At 37.9% G+C, this 21,387-nt stretch overlaps 1 protein-coding gene and 1 long non-coding RNA gene across 8 annotated transcripts in view; one reads left to right on the top strand and one right to left on the bottom strand.

Annotated features, from left to right (window-relative positions):
* Positions 1-17,868, top strand: part of LOC137621433 (IQ domain-containing protein E-like) — a 104,547-nt gene extending 86,679 nt beyond the window's left edge. For 5 of the 7 annotated variants that reach the window (XM_068351728.1, XM_068351730.1, XM_068351725.1 and 2 more), the window contains one exon: positions 11,513-17,868. In XM_068351728.1, the coding sequence (XP_068207829.1) occupies positions 11,513-11,713 (201 nt within the window). In that variant the 3' untranslated portion in view covers positions 11,714-17,868. Of the gene's footprint in view, positions 1-3,012; positions 3,671-11,512 lie in introns of those variants that run through there. The other 2 variants (XR_011040231.1, XM_068351729.1) reach the window with 2 other exon arrangements.
* LOC137621436 (uncharacterized) overlaps positions 13,213-21,387 on the bottom strand; it is a 64,358-nt gene continuing 56,183 nt past the window's right edge. The window contains exons 3-4 of the long non-coding RNA XR_011040232.1: positions 14,371-14,535; positions 13,213-13,346 (exon numbers count right to left, since the gene is read on the bottom strand). This is a non-coding gene — a long non-coding RNA (uncharacterized lncRNA). The remainder of the gene's footprint in view (positions 13,347-14,370; positions 14,536-21,387) is intronic.

Raw genomic sequence — 21,387 nt, 5'->3', positions numbered from 1 at the left:
TCTTGATTGCTTTTATTGTTGTTTTTGGGTTGTACGGTCGGCTAAGAAGCCTTCCGCATCCTGGTTGATTTGGCGGGTGGTCAATTCTTTCTTGAGAAGCGCCAAGGTTAGAGGTTATGATGAGGTCCTTTAGTATGGGTTGCAGCCCTTTATACTTTAGCCACCTAAGAGTCGTTCAGCATCCTAAGAGGACCGCTACACTCAGTAAGGAAGACGTACTTATTAAAGGCAGAGTAATGGTTCAAGTCGACTTCCTTACCAGGTACTTATTTATTTTTTATTGTTATTTTGAATAACTAATAAAAATGAAATACGGGATACTTAGCTTCTTTGTTAACATGTATACTGGTCTCCACCCACCACCCTGGGTGTGAATCAGCTACATGATCATCGGGTAAGATTAATATTGAAAAATGTTATTTTTATTACTAAAATAAGTTTTTGAATATACTTACCCGATGATCATGATTTAAATGACCCGCCCTTCCTCCCCATAGAGAACCAGTGGACCGAGGAGAAAATTGAGGTCTTGTTGACAAGAAGTACTGGAGTACCTGACCACAGATGGCGCTGGTGAGTACACCCCCACCTGTATAAGCGATCGCTGGCGTATCCCGACCGTAGATTTCTGTCGGGCAACGGAGTTGACAGCTACATGATCATCGGGTAAGTATATTCAAAAACTTATTTTAGTAATAAAAATAACATTTCGACCATCACGGATTCACCACTTCGCGGATTTTTTCCATAACCCATATATATACAGTAATATATATATATATATATATATATATATATATATATATATATATATATATACATCTATATATATATATATATATATATATATATATATATATATATATATATATATGTATGCATGTATATATGTATATATGCATATATCTAGGTATGTATACAGTATGTGTATATATATATATATATATATATATATATATATATATATATATATATATATATATATATATATCTAAAGTAGGAAGATGTGATGTAGTTCTAAGGGAAAAGTATGGGAAATATGTCTGGGTAATAAGCAAAGCTCTACCTCCAGTTTGTTTCTTCATTATGATCAGAGATAAATGTAAACAAAACATTGGTTGCCATTTTTTATCGTGCTTTTTAGCGTGTTTAGGAAACGCATGATATAAAATCGCCTTTAATATTTGTGCCTGTTTTAGTTTAGGGTACTGTAGTACATGCATTAAGTGTTCTGTAGGCTACATTAAAGGGTAGTTTGTTAACAGTACTACGTACAAGGGAAGGTTTTAAAAGTCTGAATATACATGTTGAATAAATAGGTAGATATGGTGTCACTACTTCACGGATTTTCACCTATTGCGGCCGCATCTGGAACCTATCTACCGCGATAAACGAGGGTTCACTGTATAGTACTATACTGCATGATGTTGTTATTACAATACAATACACTCACTGCTGTAGTATATTTTACATTTAAAGTATATAGGTATTCACATTTCTTAAGTGAATATTTACAAGTGGGAAAAACCATTCAGCCTATTGTCTGAGGAATGCAGCAACCTTGTAGGGCTCGGAAAATAATGATCGGATAAGGTGATTTTACTGTGTTGAGTTTGATTAGACTTCCCTTCACTTATCCATCTCCTTGAAAGTGTGGGTTTCAACATAATGAACTTCAAGTGAGATTCATAGAAATAAAAAAAAAATTAATAATCAAATTATTTCTATACTCTCCTGAGGTTTATATTATTTTCTACCCACTGATTAATGAAATCAAGGGATTGTGTAATACATTTCAACTTTGTAAATTGAAATTTACGTGCCTAAGTCATCATCATAGCCATATGCCGCCATATATAATAGGTGCAATACAGTACTAGGGGTCGAGGCTATGGAAGTGAGGGATAAAGGCAATTTTTAAATATTAGATTAGGCTTTCAGGATTTAGCTAGCTTCTAATAGGAAGCATTATGAACCTGTGAGTATCTAAATACTGTAATTAATTTTAATTAAATGCTGCTTTTGTTGATGTGTTTATAGCAAGCAGTATTAAATATTTACAGAATTGACTTCAGTGACATGGGTAGGTATTGGATACAAGTACTTTTTTGTACTGTATAGTACTTTAGGCACTTTAGTATGTTGTTATTTATGTTATTCCAACACCATTTTACAAGAACTGTATTATTTATATAAAAATTGACTTGTTGCACTTTTTTTTTACTTGACAGCCATAATTAGACATTATCTAAAGCTTTACAAGCAGATTCTCCCTTAAGAGTCCAGTTAATCAATATGGCTAGCTGTGCAGTTCACTTTTTATTATTAGGAAACTAAAGAAAACACAAATTTGGCAGTCATCTGAAGGATTATAAAAATTCTTTATTAATAAAAAAGTACATCTCTAATAAGTATATATAGGTGCTATAGTGTTTCCATGTACTTTACTCACTTAATGTTCTTATACATGCCCCTCTTGTCCTCACTGACTAATAATGTCAAATTCATACGTATATATTTTTTACTTCGTAACTGCATACCCAAGCTGTTATTGCCATTGACCCTCAGATTTTGTATATACTGTACTAGAGGCCTAAGCTTGTTGAAATGAAAGAAAACTGGAAATTTGTAGTTTTAAGGTTTATGTTGATATGAAACAATATGAACATCAGGCAAGTATGAAAATAATAAATGTTATTATCAAAATTCCATCGTTTAGACATAAACTTTATTTTTTCCTCTGTGAAGAATTTATTATTTTGAATTATCGGGTTAATATAAATGCTGGCTTCGGAAGAACCAATGTGAATCAAGCGAGTATGAAAAAAAATAAATTCCATTAAAATTCAATTCTTTAAAGACTATTTTTTTTAATGAAAAATTTATTTTGAGTTATCTGATTAAAACTGTTACACTTGTTAATAATCTGTATGCTAGCATCGCAAGTGATTTTATTGGACTGGTTAGAATATTGATTTGCTAAACAAAGTTTGTTTCACCTGTACTTCACAGAGCTCTGCCCGAATGAAACTTCACACTTGATGGCTGTAATGCATGCACAGCCCACAAAATTTGTACTACGAGATTGAATATGGTTTATGAAGGCTCTATAAGGTAAAACTTATTAAATTAAACTTCTGAAACAAAAAACCCAAGAGGAAATTTGAAAACATTATGGCCAAAGATTAAAGTCAGCATGTAGCTGGGACATGCCGGAGGTCATAGGTGCAAAAAGAATTGCAGTACCTGTAGTGACAATTTTTTTATGTATTTCTTAAAGTTGTGGTATTCCAGGGTGTTGAAGCCTGTATAACATTTGGTTGAAGTTGTAAGATAGCAAAATAACAATTTAATTAAAAAAGTTATCTGATAGTAATCACTTTTTTTTTTCTTTTATAACTTCACAGTAAGTTGAAGCTTAGAACTCTCTCTGAACTTTATACATTCTATTAAAATTTTAAGCTAATTAGAATACTTACTATATTTGAAAATTAAGTTAATTTGGTAACATTTGTTTGTTGCTATTGTGTTGCATTTATTGAAGTTAATTTCTTAAATGTTCTGCAGAAGGTCATTTAAAATATACAATATTTAATTTTATTTTTCCCTTTGAAAATGAAAATTATTTTTTAACGTCAAATTAGTGTGAGGACAGATGATTGAGTTTATTTAGCTTTACGGCCTGAAACACTTTTGTTCCAACACGGAGTACTTACCTCGAACTACTTTCTTGGGAGTATCTGGGATCTCCTCCCATCCGACCAGAATTTTGTGTAGTTTACCCTACTCCTGTTTTCTATGCGGGGTAATCTCTGGCGGAGTGATACGCGCTCAGAGACGACCCGGGGTCAGAGAGCATGCTTGCTCAGGTCTCGATCTCCAGTAAGTTTTTGGTCGCGTCGGCGTTAACATCCCGACGCTCTCTCTTAACCCAGTGCGACCCTTTGTGTCCCCGACCCCTTTGTGTCTCACGCGGTCCCCACGTGGTCCCTTTGTGTGCTTCCTTTTCCTTTCCCTCTGTGTTCCTGTGTCTCGCGGTGTCTTACTAGTGCGTTATGGAGCATCCCCGTCGTTGCCCTGGGCCTGTGGCCGGAAAATCGTGTGGCGCTTTCCTCTCTAAGCCCGAAGTTGACCTGCACTCCTTATGTTCTTCGTGTAGGGGCAGTGTGTGTTCCCCTACAGCCACGTGTCCGGAGTGCGAGTCCTGGAATGAGGTGCAATGGGTGCGATACGGCACCAAGAAGAAGAAGGCCTCTCGACGTTCTCCTAGGAAGCCCGTCTCTTCGCCTCTCGCTTCACCCGGCGTCCTGTCGGACAGTCTCTCTCTGCCGTCTTCCCCTACCCATTGTAGGGGTCGAGGTAAGTCTGTTACGGGGAAGCGGCCTGTGGTCCTTCCCCAGGAGTCTGATTTACATGACAGTGGGATTGTCTTCGGTCCAGGCAAGTAGGGGGGCCTGAGGGAGAGGCGGGTGTGTGTTCGGGGGACGGAGCCCTGGTGAAAGCAGGTCCCGTCTCGTCGGACGATCCGATGTGGGGTATAACTGCTGCAGTCTCTTCTCCCGCCTCTTGGGCAGGTTTTTCAGGTGCATCAGCAGCCGAGGGTGCCCGAGAAGGACTCGCCGCCGTCAGACACCCTCGTGTGGGCGCCTCCGAAGACGCCCTTCAGATCTCCCCTGAGGATGGAAGAGGAGTTTGAGACCTGGTTCCCCAGCGAGGAGCTCCCCCCCCTCCCCTCCAACGCCTTCAGCTACGTTCCCGGCCGTCTTCCTGGAGCCTTTGTCGCCGACCGAACACCATGTAGAACCACCAGCAACGCGGCGTGATTCAGGCCCTTCAGCGAGGTCCTACAGGTCTTCGGGCTCCTCGGTCGAGGCCTACTCCTACTCATCGGGAGACGGAGCCCCGAGGGACCATAGGAGACGGCGAGATAGGTCCCGCAGGAGGTGATCTCGCTCACGTTCCCATTCAAGATCCCGCCATGTGAGTAGGCGTTCTAGATCCCCCAGGAGGAAGAATGGGTGCGGGTCTTCATCCCCCTTAGCCAACTCCTGGGGGCTACAGCAGTCCCGGGCACCTTGGGATGGCGCCCTAGGTCCCTCTCACCGGTAGGTTTTGTCTCCAGCAGTAAGTATGACCAACGGAGGGACTCGTCTCATCAGGCACCAAGGGACAGGCATAAGTCCGCGAAGGTTCCGACTCCATCCGCCCAGCAGAGAGAGTCGCCCCTTCGGTCTGGCAGCCGCGTCCCGGCCTCAAGATCTACGATGCATCGTCCGGAGTGAGAGAAACTCCTTTCCTCGACGGGCAAGCCTGCAGACCCCTGGTCCGCTGGAAGAAGGGATAAATCCAGGACGGAGGCCTCCGTTCCAGCGGCGATGCCCGTCCTACTGCCTGAAGCGAGGAGACTGGACCACTCCAGGAAGATGCCTCCTCCACGTACGACTCCCCCCGTCGGAGGTCCTCCGTCACGAGAACTGGGATGCCCAACAGAGAATGTAGAGGACGGGGAAGAAGGTTCACCAGCGGAAGTTTCAGCATACAGGAGGGTGATAGGCCTCATCAGGCGACACCATAGGCTGGACGAACCTGAGCCCTCTACTGACGAAGTCTGGCTCTCGAGCCTCAGCAGGCTGGTGGATGCACCCGTACAACAGAGGCCCTCGCTAGCCCTCCCTTTGGCTAAAGATGTGAAGCTGAGATTGGTGCACGCTAACAAGATCGTGGCCAACCATGCGGAAGCTCCCAAGAGCCAGAGCGCCTTCTAGGCTTCTCCAGGGCCTGAAGACGCAGTCCCGGTTCTACCTCCCGGAAGGACACCGCGCGGGGCCCTGTGCGGTGGAACCAGCAGTCGCCATCTTGGGACAGGGAGCAGCAGAGGAGAGGGCTACCACTGCCCTGGTTTGTTTCTCCCGGCGGAGAATTCCATGATGGAGGAGCTGGCCAGGGACTTGGTTCACGTGTCATCGTGGCTGGATTGGTGGGCCTCCACGCTGGTAGGGTTCCAGTCCTCGCACGACCTCTCAATCCCGGAGAATCAGGCCTTGCTGAAGGAGCTGATTAGCTCGGGAGGTAAGGCCCTGAAGTTCCTTTCCTATCAATCCATTGCATAGACCGCCAACTGGATACTGAGGAAAAGGGACACTGTGCTCGGCAGACGAGTAAGGCGGCTCCCTGACAGAGAAGCGAGTTCCCTGAGGAACCTTCCACTGTTTGACGACTCAGTGTTCCCCCTCAAGGAAGTGAAAGAGACGGTGGGGGGTGAGGAAACTAAAGGATGCGGGAGAACCCAGGCCCCCTCCAGCAAGAAGACCCACCCATAGAAGGACACCCTCTGACGTCCCTCTCCCCCCTCGCGCCTCACCTAACCAGCCCAGGAGAGACGCCCCTACTACATCCTGGCAGCAACCTTCGCAGCCCTCATGTAGAGGAACGTCGGCTGCGCAGTCAGCCTTCAGGCCCTCCTATTCGGCCGCCAGAAGAGGTCGATTGGGCCGCGCCTCTCGAAGGAGATAGGGAGAGAGGCCCCCTACTCCTGCTGAAGCCTCAGGTGGGGGGATGCCTCAAACATTCTTGGCAGGCATGGCGGGACCACAGATCGGACCTGTGGACCTTGACAGTCCTGAAAGAAGGGTACAGGTTGCCCTTCCCGGTGGACCCCCCACCTCTGATACTAGATCTACAGGCGGAATGGTTGGCACCGAAGGATCCCTTGAGAAGGACGGCCCTACAAGAAGAGGTCTCTGCGATGTTGGCGAAAGGGACAATGGAACCAGTCAAGAACCCATGTCCAGGGTTCTATAGCAGACTCTTCCAGGTGGAGAAAGCGACAAGGGGCTGGAGACCAGTCATAGACCTCTCAGCCCTCAACAGGTTCGTGTGCAAGACCGACTTCAAGATGGACACTCCGAAGTCGGTCCTAGCGGCCTTGAGGGAAGGAGACTTCATGATGTCCATAGACCTCAAGGACGCATACTTCCAGATCCCTGTCCACCCCTCCAGCAGGAAGTACCTAAGGGTAAAATGGGGTACCCAAACGTAACAGTTCAAGACCCTCTGCTTCGGTCTGTCCACAGCCCCTCAGGTCTTCACGAGGTTCTTTGTGACAGTCTCAGCCTGGGCACATGAACAGGGCATCCGCCTGGTTTGGTACCTGGACGACTGGTTGTTGCTTTCAGCCTCAAGGGAAGTACTGAAGGAGCAAGGCGTGAAGCTCCTGGGGTTCTGCAACGTCCTGGGTATCACCATCAACCTGGAGAAGTCCCAACTGATACCCTCCACCAGGATGACCTACCTCGGAATGGTCCTGGACTCCCGGTTGGCGAGAGCCTTCCCTTCCCTGGAGAGACTGGACAACTTGGACTAGATCCTACGGCCCTTCCTGTTGGATCAGCCCAAGAGAGCCAGGGACTGGCAGAGGCTGATAGGCCACCTCGTGTCATTGGAGAAGCTAGTCCCACAGGGGAGACTCAAACTCAGGGGAGTATAATGGAACCTGAAGGAGGCCTGGAACCAGAGAGACCCCGCACAAAGTGGTCCCGATGTCCCCGGAGACGAAGGAGGTCCTCGAGTGGTGGCACGACAGATCGAACACCCTCAAGGGGATCCCCTTCGCAGCCAACCCTCCGGAGATGCTCCTGTTCACGGACGCATCCAAGGGTTGGGGTGCTCATCTCCTCAACAGCACAGCGAGAGGAAGGTGGGTAGCCGAAGAGAAGAACCTGCACATCAACGTACAAGAAATGATGGCAGTGCAAGGTGGGTAGCCGAAGAGAAGAACCTGCACATCAACGTACTGGAAATGATGGCAGTGCAAAGGGCGTGCCTAGAGTTCGTTCAGAGGCTCCGGGGAAACACCGTGGCACTAATGTGAGACAACGCTACGGTGGTGGCCTACATAAAGAAGCAAGGAGGGCTAAAATCGAAGGAGTTGTGCGGCCTCACATGGAGTTCCTGGAATGGGCCAAAATGAAGCAGATCAAGATCTCGGCCAGATTCATTCCAGGGAAGAGAAATGTCCTGGCCGACAGCCTCAGCAGAATGGGTCAAGTGGTGGGATCCGAGTGGTCCTTGCACCCAGAAGTGGCCAAGACTCTGATTCAGAAGTGAGGCTCGCCAGTAATAGACCTCTTCGCCACGAGGCTGAATGCACAGCTCCCCGTGTTTTGTTCTCCTGTGCCAGATCCGGGGGCGGCGTTCGAGGATGCCTTCCAGCATCCTTGGGACAACCTCAACGTTTACGCCTTCCCTCCCTTCGGAATGCTCAGGCAAGTCCTCAACAGGGTGAGGTGAGCGGACAACCTGTGGATGACTTTGGTAGCGCCCCAGTGGCCGGAGAGAGAGTGGTTCACGGATCTAAAGGAACTGGCGCGCCTTCCACCTTGGCCCCTTCCGAACAGACCAGACCTTCTCCGGCAGCCACACTTTCAAAGGTTCCACGAAAACCCTCGGTCCCTCTGCCTTCACGCGTGGAGGTTATCGAGCGTCTCCTGAGGAAGGAAGGGTATTCGGCGAAGACCGCAACAAGGATGTCAGGTTACCTGAAACGGTCGTCAGCCGCTGTTTACCAGGCTAAATGGGCTACCTTCACGAAGTGGTGCGTCGCGAAGAACATCTAGCCGTTGAAAGCCTCCATCCCGGAGATAGCCGACTTCCCGGTCTATCTCAGGGATGGGGTAAATATGTCCATCCCAGCCATTAAAGGAGTCCGAGCCGCCCTAGGACAAGTCTTCCTCCTGAAGGGCATCGACCTGGGTTCCTCCAGACACATCTCGATGCTCATCAAGAGCTTAGAGCAATCGTGCCCCTCTCAGGCAGTTAGGGTGCCACAGTGGGACGTGGCTTGAGTCCTGAAGATGCTGTCAGAACCTCCCTTCGAACCCCTAAAGGACATCTTGGACAAGGAGCTCACCCTCAAGACAGTTTTTCTGTTAGCGCTGGCATCAGCAAAACGGGTAGGGGAGCTTCATGAACTTTCATACGAGGTGTCACACTCGAAGGGCTGGCGTGAAGCTACCTTCAGGTTCGTACCATCCTTCGTGGCCAAGACCCAGAACCCAGCAGTCTGGGACCTCAAGTTTGAAGGATTCTCGGTGCCGGCAATCCTACGTTCGGACTACCCGAGGGACTTGCGGCTGTGCCCTGTCAGAGCAGTACGGAAGTACTTGAAGAGACTTAGACCCGAAATCAAGAGTCTGTTCGTTTCTTCAGGATTAGTAAAGAAACCAATCTCCAAAAATACGATCTTCTGGCTACGGCAAGTGATCATGAGAGCCTACAGTAGTGTAGGGATTCCTATTCCGGGTAAGCCTAGACCTCACGACATCAGAGGGCTTAGTACTTCGTTGGCCTTTGAGAAGAACATGGCAGTCGGCCAAATCCTGAGGGCAGGTACTTGGGCTAGTAAGTCAACCTTCACAGCTCACTACTTGCAGGAGTGTTCGAGGAGGTCCCTGGACGGATTCTCTCTCGGTCCTGTCATTTCAGCGCTTCAAAAGATTTAAAGGTGTAGCCCCAGGAAAACCACGGGCAGTAAGTCCAAGAGACACAGGTTCCTTCCTTACCCCCCTGTTCCCTTATTACCTTCCCTGAAATGACCCTGAAATCCTTTAACTTCCATGGGATACATCATCAGTGAATGGATACGTCTCCAAGGATTTTTACAGAGGTGAGTTACTTAGTGTATAAGATAGTTTTTTGGGTAGTTTTCCCTATTTCTCGTGTTTTCCCTTGGAGGGTCAGCAGAACCTAGCCTCCTATCTAGGTTCCCCCTTTTCTCTCCTCATCACGGTCTCTGGGTCCTGTGGTACACTCCCACCTCCTAAGGTCTAAGTCTCCTAAGAAAGTAGTTCGAGGTAAGTACTCCGTGTTGGAACAAATCACAAATTTTAAATAATTTGTATTTTTCCTAAAAGTACTTACCTCGAACTACTTTCGGGTTATGGCCCGCCCATCCTACCCCGAGTGCCTTACTGGACTTAGTAGAAACCTATCTGTCAAAACTTACTGGAGATCGAGACCTGAGCAAGCCTGCTCTCTGACCCCGGGTCGTCTCTGAGCGCGTATCACTCCGCCAGAGATTACCCCGCATAGAAAACGGCAGTAGGGTAAACTACACAAAATTCTGGTCGGATGGGAAGAGATCCCAGATATTCCTGAAAAAGTAGTTCGAGGTAAGTACTGTTAGGAAAAATACAAATTACTTAAAATATTTTATTTTTTTGTAAGTAACGCATCAATCTTAAATTTACTTGACACTTATGTTGGCTGTATCCCTGTAATATTTCCAAAATAATAACTAATAGAAAATAAGATTGTCTACTAGTTTGTTGGTAGCAGGGTACATATGCACTTTCAGACCTTAGGTCCCAACTATGTAAGAACCTTATTAGCTCATATACTCTAAAATGTGTGTGTACTCACTGGGGCAGAAATCTGAGATCTCACTGAATGACTAATTGAAATGGATTTATGACTTTACTATTTAGCCTGGCACTAGGGCCTGTGAGGCCATTTTATGCAAAATAGCAATTGGGAAAAATCATGCAGTTACCTCCACACAAAAGAAGTTAAAAAAGTTGAACAGGAAAATGGAAGAAAGGAAACTGGAATTTGTCAAAGTCAAAGGATATTAGGACAGTTACAACTAGAGGCTGAAGGAATACTGTAAAGCTTTAAGCAGTGCTTACTAAACACCACAGGAAGTGCACGGGTGGCACAATCCCCTCCACTTTCGGAGACTTGAAGAGCGATTGGTTTGCATTTAAAAAACAAATCACAAAATATTCTAAGCATCATCATAAAAACCCATCAGTCGTATATTTGCTCCAATTAATATTTAGGGGGAGCTGGAACTGTTGAAGAAAAAACCTTAAGGTATGATTGAAAGAAAGCTCATGGGTTTGATATTGACCAAAAACCTAATGTGCTGCTGAAGGACAGGTTGTATTATTTGTATAAGTTCAAATCTTAGAGACTGTTATAAAATAAAAGAAGTTATGGGAGATACAACATCTGGTACAGTGGATGGTATCCTACCAAACTGCTAACATCTACTGGAACCATTACGAAGTGCAGATCATTCACTAACCCTGAGCCCACCCCAGTCGTAATGTTAGGTACGCATGATGAATGGACTCCATCTGGAACAGATGAAAAAAAAAAACCATGAAATAACAGAACACAAACATTTCATATGAGTATCTTTGAAATTCACAATCACAAGCACTGGTGACAACAGGGAGACATGAAAAATAAGGTTTTTACCGTGCTGGGACCAAGGGTGTGAATGCGCCTTACTGCCGTCCGGCCTTCAGATGATCTTTAAACTATTATTTGGGAATAATGTTTTTGAATGAAACCAACAGGTGAAGTAGTTAGGTTAATGATAAATACCCATAAGATCAAAGATACTAAATTCTATCACAATTATTTTTATGATAATTTCTAGGTTACTCCAAGGGAAGATAAAGCTGCTAAATTCTATCACACTTTTCTTTATGATGATAATTTCTAGGTTACCCCAAGGGAAGACGAGAATGCTCGAGAAGCACCCGATGGTGAAGAGTCAGCAAGGGCAGCAACAAAACGTTCCCAAAACATGGTGCGTCAGGGGACCTTTAATGTACATAACCAAGAGACAGTGGCTACTATTCATGCAACTCTTGATGCACACCTCACAAGGGTAAACAAAGTGCATCAATTAAACACAAATTAGTTCAGTATTATCAGTATATTGTTGCATGTTTGAAATCACTCACTGGAAATTTCATTGCTCAAGATGTTAGGTACAGGCATTAATATGTTATTGTTGAAAGATGCACAAAGCTTATAGTTTCACGTAAAATTATGCACACAGCTTGAGTATGCATTGCTGAATATTTCAAGAATGCACTGTTCATTGTACAGAAAAGTTGTTATACTGTATATAACTGGTATAATTTATAAAAAATATCATCAGCTCAATTACTAGAAGTGAGCTAGTCGGTGACAAGCTGAAATGTTTTCGTTATATTTCTAAATGTCTTTGTGTATTCAGAAATAAGTCCTATTTAGTGTACTGACAATGTTTATTCTCCTCTATATCATATTCAATGTACTGCCAATGTTTAATCTTTTCTATGTGTTGTAAATAGAGAATATCGTGCCTTAATCACATAGACTTTTACAGAAATTGAGGCTTAAATCTTGTAAAACTGCATGTCAAGGGAAATAACATAAACTGAAGTTCTGCAAATATATAACAGTTTCATTTGAAGATGCACACGGTACATGGTGCTTGTGAATTGGTATAGATAGCCTTTGTTGAGGGCTCACAGATGCTCTGATTTTTTTTTTTTTTTCCCATGGAATATCCGAGAGACAGGTTCAGTACTAGATACCCTAAGTTTTATTTGACTAAATTCAACCATTTGTTAGAAAATTGTAGGTTTGTAAAATAGTAAATTAAGATAGATTCTACGATATCCAAGTGGATTAAGGTAATTTTTTATGCATTAAATCCCATTGTAAAACTGTGAATTATTTACTAAGATCTGCCATGTGCAACAAGGGTAGCTAGTCTTGGAACATGTTTTGACAAAGAACCTCATAATTACATTTGTATCTTTACCAAAGGTTACAAATATCCTAAATAACACAGTAAGTATCTTTACAAGCACGTCCCTTATTACTTACATGCTATACTGTATACACAATAGGGCTCTGTAATACTTTATCTAATGAAAGTATTTAAAAATAGTTCATAAACTATCTTGAAGCTATAATGTTAATAGCTTTTCATGTTGCCTTTAAAGAAGAATAACCATTGACAGTTGCATATTTAGTCCTGCTTTTGCATCTTTATACACATTTAAAAAAAAAACATGTTACAATTTATTTTGTATTTACTGTAAACCAATTTGTATCCTATACATAAACATTTCTTAAGGTAAAAGATTTCTATTAAGTTTTGCACTTGCGGAATTTTCAAGCTTGGAAAATAAATAATGTAAGTGTTATTTTAAGGAAATGTGATTCTGCAATAATTTGAAGTTAAGGAAATACAGTATTAGTGCTATTTTAAGCAAATGTAATTCTGCACAATTTGCTTTTTAAGTGTTTAAAAAAATAGCTTGCTAATGCTCCGATTGCTTTACTACAGCAGCTATAACTGTGATGTTAGGCATTAGTCAAGTTATTAGAAATTGCGAAGGAATAGTACCTGTCTTTTTGTGAGCTGCATTTAGTATACTGTACTGTATAGTTAGCAATTCATCAAAATGTTGAAGAAAAAATTATTTTCTAATAATTACCTTTGATGCTTATACCCTCCACAATATGAATAAATCTTGGATTAAGATATGTTGATACTGAAAAAAAATCAAAATATATGTTATTATTTGAGCTGGTATAATTTTTTTTTTCAATGGACCCATTTTCTTATGTCTGTTTTTCACAGTAAAACACTTGGACTGATACTTCATTAAGGTGGAGAAGGAAAAAAGACTTAATAACGTAAGTCTTACTATAGGTTTTAAACTACTTTGAAAACAACATGAAGGAAGAGGTAACTTGGATTTCTGTCTTATGGCAAATATACTTTTTCTGATTGCACTTTAAAAGTAACAAAAAAAGTTACTGTGAGCACTTGATGTTTTCTTTTTATTTCCGTTATTTTTTTTACTGCTCGTGACTGTTGGAGTACAGTTAGTCTGTAAAACCTCATTTAACTGCTTAAAGTTTCAGACAGAATATCTGGTATGTTAAATAGTATAGAGAGAATAATCGATTCGTAAGTTTATAAAATACGCCTTAATAACTTTTTATATTGATAAATAGAGGCTTATATTTCAGATATTAACTCATTACAATATAAAGTGCCTTTCCTCTGGTTTGTGTGATAATTAATGCAAAAGAATACAAGGAGAAAAATTTATATACAGTAAGTGTATATAATGGCACTTACAAGAAACAAAAATGTAACTACCCAAGAAACAAAACCTTGATACAGAGTGCCATGACAGAAAACTGAAGTATGCAGACTAAATGAGGTTTTACTGTGCTATGTCAAATTAAGTACAATGAAAATATCTTAAACTAATGTTTATTAGTCTTCCAAATACGTCATACCTCAAAGAGATCTAGAGCAGCTAGTGACTGGTTTTGCAACAGAATTAGATAGGTGTGATGGTATTGTGAAAATGTTGTAGAGTAATGAATTTTTTTTAATTGTTAGACTTAGTGTGTTTATTACTGACAAATATAGGAACACTAAATGTTTATCTGTTGCAAAAGAAAATTTGCAGATGAAATAAGGAAAAGTTACAACTTAATATAAAGAAAAATCAATGGTTATAAAAATTAAATAAACACTGTACTGTATTGAGCACTTACTGTATTCATAAATGTAGAAACTCTGCACATATTTTTCATTCATGGATTTCTCCAGGTTCAACTTTTGAATTGTCTTTAATTTTCCCCGTGAAAATTAAATGAATAATGACAGATATTACAAACAATAACCCTTTTGCTGTAGATTCGAAGTACATTTTTCTTGTCCTGTAATGAACAGTAGTGTCAATGATACCAATGGAAATACAGTGCACACTAATATTGTCTTTTTTATCTTTTATGTGTGAATTTTCCCATGCTTTAAAATTTATTTCAATTATAATGCAAGTTCTTAAGAATATTCAGTGCATTTAATTTCATTCAGCACAAACAAGCATGGAAAATCCAACGTGAATTTTCCATGTATACATATTCCTACATAATCGATATTGAATATGTAGTAATTTTAAACGTTACGATAACAATGGCCTGTTTTTATTTTGTTTATTACCGTATATTTGGTGAATTATCATCAAGTACTGTATTCTATACACAGAAATTACAGCAAAAGAGGTTTAGGAGAGAACCATGACAGGACTGATAATGAATGGAAACAGTAACTGTCAGAATGTACGCAAGAAGGATATCAAAGTAACGACTTTCTGTAGTGCTGCTTTAGAAAGAAAATTGGTTATACTTCTGGCGTACAGAACAAGATTCCATAATACTGTTTAAACTGTCGAATTTAAGGGATGTTTATAAAAAAAAAAAATTAGAATAGCATTTTGTGTTATACCTTATGCTAGTAGTTGTGTAAATTTTAATAGTATACAAACTTTAGATTTTTAAAACATCATAGTAAAGCATACATTTCTTATATTAATAGCTTTTATATTTTGTATAAGTATCTTTAACTGTAATACACTTACTGTATGTGTATTTTACGCACAAAATTATTTATCGAATTGTTGGACTTAAGGTACAAATGCAGTTTAGAACAAAAGTATCTCACTATTTATAAGGTAGAATATACAATAAGTACAGTACAATTAGCACAAAAATTTTTACTTCTTTTTTTATATGAATCTGAATCTCCCTTAATAACAGAAAATTAGGAATATAATGTCCCAAATTTCGCTTTAAAAATATGTTATTGGTCAATTTCTGAGAAAATTATTGATACATTCAAGTTTTATACAGGTATTAATTCTTGATCAGTTTAATTTTGATTCAAGGAAGCCATTTACTCAATTTTTACTGCAGATATTTTTTAAACTTTGCAACAGTATATTGCAATTAATTATTGCATGAAAATAAAAAAAAAATAGGGAAATTTTTAATTTTTTTTTTCTTGGATACCCCAAATTGAATATTTTTCATTTCAAATTTTTAAGATGTTTGTAAATTCTAATCTTTATAAATTTTAAGGTAATGCAGTACAGTACTTGTTTGGGTTAGTACCAAGAAAGTTTTGATTTTCAAAAATTATCAAATAATGCTGTAAAGGTCATGTTCATGGTAGCTAAAGTAAAGGTAATGTTTATGGTAGCTATCATATATTTTAAATCATCTGATTTAAACCAACAGCAGCTATTATTTATGTAGTGACAAGAAAAATTGGTAAGATTTTCAGCCCTCCATATATACAATTGTATTGATGGTATATTAGAATTAATTATATCGCCCCCTGTGTATCTTATATATAGGAGAAACTGCTAGTTATTGGGGAGGTTTTTGTGTTGAAGTAGGTTTCCTTTTCATATTTAAATAGAAGTGCCATTTTATGTCTGCACTACTATTATATTCATAACACCCCCAATTTTTTTTCATTACATTCTAGGTGGCCTATTATCCATTGTTTATTAGTGCCTGTAGGTGTCATTAAACTTTTTATGAGAAACATTAGGTTTCATTTGCTATCAAAATACTAAATTGATATCTATTCAATTCATTATACAGACTATAGAATTTGCAATTTTTTTATGTAGTGTCCAAAAAAATGGACACTTTTCAAGCTTTTCTTCATTTAACAATCTGATTAGTCGTAATTCCATCATATGTAATCATTTATGGGGCAGTACAGTATGTATATATCCTCACTAGGTCAACAAAATTTAGTAATGAGGATAAAGAGGCCTCTTTTTCTTATTAAATATTTTAGGAAGAATTTGTTTAAACCCATATGTCTCAATGTTTTAAAATGTATTATCTCCATTTTTTGGTAAAATGAAGTGATGTAGTTCCTGAAGTTTTAAATAAAAGTGTCTGAAAACAGAAATTGCTACACAATGACAGGAAATTTGGCTCTAAGTAACTTAGGTGCTTTTTACACCATTCAAAATTTGAATTCGAACAATATTAAGTAATGTTACACATGCCATCTTACATACAATGAAGTTTATTAATCTTTTAAGTTCTGATTATTTGAATAATACTTTAGGATGTATTTAAAAAATACTGAATGTGCAGTTTCAAATATTTTCACATCATCAATAGAACAGATGTTCTGATATTGATATCATAGTGTATATTGACTGCTTACAGGGTAGATGGCTTTCAAAAGCTTTAAAATTTTCCTATATGTAATTTGCATTATAGAAAATAAAACATTCTATACAGCTAGTTACTGATAATGTGGTTTGGTGCCTAAATGCGAGGTTGTATTTTTCGTACGTAAAATGTATTGTGCATTGTTAATGTCATATTTTCATCATGCTCTCATGCAGGATGTCTGCCACATTATTCAGCATAAATTTTGTTATTATATAATTTAAGTAAACAACAGCTTGTTCCATAATTACCTTAACTGTATCCTCTTAATAGTAGCAAAAAAAAAATGTTACAAGCTATTTTGTTTTATTTAAAGTCTTTTTAGACGCTACGAGAAGCATCATAAAAATGAGATAATTTTTAAGTTTTAATTTTATTCCTACATAAATAGTAACTCTTAACCAAATACATCATCAAAGTTGTCAGGATATTTTTCTAAGCAGTGAAGATTATTGGTTGTATGTGTTCTTTGTGGAGGACATTTTAGTCTTATGAATGTATTATGTAGCTTAGGTTTCAATTTGCATCTTCCAAGATAGTTTACGATGTTGTATCAGTTGTGAATTAATTTAGTAATGAAGCATTACTTAATAAATGCTTTAGGAGCTAAATTTGCATATCACAGGAGCTATTAGAAGCTCATTACAATTTCATTTACTTGTGTGTTTTGTTGTTAACAGAAGTTTGTCAGCTGTTATTTTTGTTGTTTATGTCGCATTCTTTATTTCACTATTGTTTTGCCTTGGTACTGTAAAACATGCTGTGATGGACTTCCCTATTTACTGCAGGATTATTTGGTGCCACTTCGAATTTTTGTATGCATTCTATAAATTCATATAAACATTGTGAAAAGCTTTTGCTACTGAAAGAATTATAATTTATAAGCTCCAAGGACATACTTTTCATGAAAATTGTTGTACTTTAGTTTGCTTATGGTATATTGTTTTATAACCAAAGTGCTAAGCTTTACTTGTTTAATAACATGTTGACACAATAAAATGTCAAATTTGAGTGTTGATTCATTTACAAAGACTATTTTATATCAGATGAAAGTTGCCTAAAATTGACACGAGTACCACATACTTTATTAATGACAAAAACAAACACTTAGTGTAATAGATTATTCTCTTAGTTACCAATTTCAGTAAACTGTATAGATTACAAAGTTCACTATACTATATATACTTTACACTAATTTTATAATGGTAATTTTATTAATGTCTACAACTATTTCCTTGACTGACAACTGTTATATTAAAACGTCAGTGTACCTGAAAGCCATCCTTCAAAAATATTTTCAACTTCATATGGAAGAATTATTGTTTAGATTAAAACCCTGAGCTACCTACAATTTAAAGTATAACCTTATTTCTAAAAATTTAACCAAATTAATAACATCAGACCTGTACATATTATCAGTCACATTATTTTTAACCGACTTAATTGTAGGTTATGTTTCAGTTTTTTATACATCTCTCTGCTATTATTACTAGCTTAGCTACAGCCCTAGTTGATAAAACATGATGCTATAAGCCCAAGGGCTCCAATAGGAAAAAATAGCCCACTTGGGAAAGGAAATAAATACACTATATGATATGTAAAAAGAATATAAAATAACATGTCAGTAATGTTAATTAAAATAAATATGTCATATATATATACTAAGAAGAAAGACTAATATCAGCCTGTTCACCATAAAATCATATCGCTTGGAAGCTTGAACTTCGGAAAATTCACCGACTCAACTGTCAGATTTGGAAGGTTCCACAATCTATCAGCTGGAATGAAGCTTCTAAATTACTGTATAGTATTGATACTTATCATGGAGAAGGAAAAACTGTTGGAACTAACTGCATATCTACGAAATGCAGAATGTTTTAGTCGGGAAAGATCCAAGGGCAAAAGATGGTCAGATTTTTAAAAATCTGATGCAACATGCATAAAGAACTAAATGAAAGACAATGCCAGAGATTAATATCAATACCAGGAATAAGGAATTTAATAAGCTGCAAGTTTTGTCCAATTTAAAAAGAGAGTCAGCAGCTGAAGACCAGATAGGTGAACAATACTAAAAACAAGGTAGAATGAAAGAATTAAAACATTTCTTCAGAACACATCGATCATCAAAAATCTTAACTTTCCAATCTTAACTTTCCCAATAAGCCTATTTTTCATACAATTGAAGAAGAAACAGACCAAATGGGTTTCTTCAAAGTAAATTTGCAATCAAGAATCACACCAAGAATTTTAAAGAAACATTAAACAATGCAGAGATCTGAATTTTCAGGAGACATGGTCTTTAACTTGCTTGCAATCATACTTTGAGTTATGTTATGGTTCAACTTTTGGAGAGATCACTATAAAGGGATTCGGTAACCCCACATCTACATTCAAGAGAGGGAACTGATGCAATGAGAGTAGCATAATCTGCATATGCAACGACCTTGTATTCTAGGCCAAACCACATACAGGTATGTGTATATATTACGAAAAGTAATGGGCCAAGAACACTATCCTACGGAATACCTAATACTGTATCGCATTCCTATCCTCACTATGGTGCCCCTCAACAACAACTCTGCCATCTGTTACTTAAAAATTCAATAATGATGGTAAGAAAAGACCAACTTACTCCCTACTGTTTGAGTTTGAAAACAAAGGCCTCATGATTAACACAGTCAAAGGCAGCAGTAAAATAAAGTCACAGTGTTTTGCCAATAGCTTTCAAATTAATTGATGGATAATTGTGTTACTTTGCAATTGTGTTTCAGACACTAACAGTTTTTGGTAATAAATTCAACTTTCAAATTTAGCTTTTCCAGGCACATTACTTTTGAATTTGATGGGGTAGCCACTAAACTTATTTGTGCTTTTGGACTTAAGATCTTGGGTAGCTTACTACTGAACTTGTCCTGAGTATCTACATACAGTAAATTCCTCACTACCGCTAACTTTTCCCTTCGACTCATTCTTCTCCTTTTCATTCTTTTACATTATTACACCCGGCAGTGTATATGCCATTGCGTGCTTCACGAATATGATTACAGTACTGTATTTTGATCTTGTGTTCAGAAATTTGTGATGACAACTTTAGAATATTTCATGAATATTTTAAATTCACTTATAACAATAAATCACAAATTTATTTTTCATACACATATATATATATATATATATATATATATATATATATATATATATATATATATATATTATCTCTCTCTCCCTTTCTCTCTCTCTCTCTCTGTATATATATATATATATATATATATATATATATATATATATATATTATCTCTCTCTCTCCCTTTCTCTCTCTCTCTCTCTGTATATATATATATATATATATATATATATATATATATATATATATATATTATCTCTCTCTCTCCCTTTCTCTCTCTCTCTCTCTGTATATATATATATATATATATATATATATATAATATATATATATATATATATAATATATATATATATATATATAAGGGATTATATATATATATATATATATATATATATATATATAAGGGATTATATATATATATATATATATATATATATATATATATATATAAGGGATTATATATATATATATAAGGGATTATATATATATATATATATATATATATATATATATATATATACTATATATATATATATATATATATATATATATACTATATATATATATATATATATATATATATATATATATATATATATACTATATATGTATTATACATATTTATACAAACAATATAAATGACTCTAATAGCTAGCTGTCTCAACGTTCAATAACATTATGTAATTGCTTTGTCTACAATATATAAAATTAAACATGTTTATGCTTATTATATATCATATCAACAGTTACAATGCAGTAATATTCAGCAGAATTATGACGTAAAAATCTCCTACCTAATCATTGAACCTGTGAAGTTAGGATGGCAATGAAGTAAGTAATCTTAGAGTGATATTGAATAATAATAGATAAACCTTTTTCATCATCCTTCCAGCATTTGATTATGCTCACAAGTGTTTACAAGATACTGTATCAAGGCACTGAATGTGTATCTTATCATCTTAGCCTTGGGGTAAATCACAGTTTCATGCCAGTTAGTCAACTTTTTGAAGATAACGTTTTAGTTCATTGGTCTCTCTACTGAAGTTAAAACTCACTTTATTGTATGTATGTATGTATGTACTGTATGTATGTATGTATGTATGTCTTGGGTTAGAATTCTTTTGCTTGGGGGTACACTCAGGCACACTATTCTATATAATTTCTCTTCCTCTTGTTTTGTTAAAAGTTTTTACAGTTTATAAAGAAAATATTTATTTTAATGTTGTAACTGTTCTTAAAATATTTTATTTTTCCTTGTTTCCTTTTCTCACTGGGCTATTTTCCCTGCTTTTCCAACTAGGAGTGTAGATTAGCAAGTAATAATAATAATAATAATAATAATAATTAAATAATAATAATAATAATAATAATAATAATAACAATAATAATAATAATATATTTAT

The sequence above is a fragment of the Palaemon carinicauda genome, chromosome 28, assembly GCF_036898095.1.
Source record: "Palaemon carinicauda isolate YSFRI2023 chromosome 28, ASM3689809v2, whole genome shotgun sequence".
NCBI classification, from domain to species: Eukaryota; Metazoa; Arthropoda; class Malacostraca; order Decapoda; family Palaemonidae; genus Palaemon; species Palaemon carinicauda.
The sequence above is the reverse complement of the archived record's forward strand: the minus strand, read 5'-3'. Positions and strand labels throughout refer to the sequence as shown.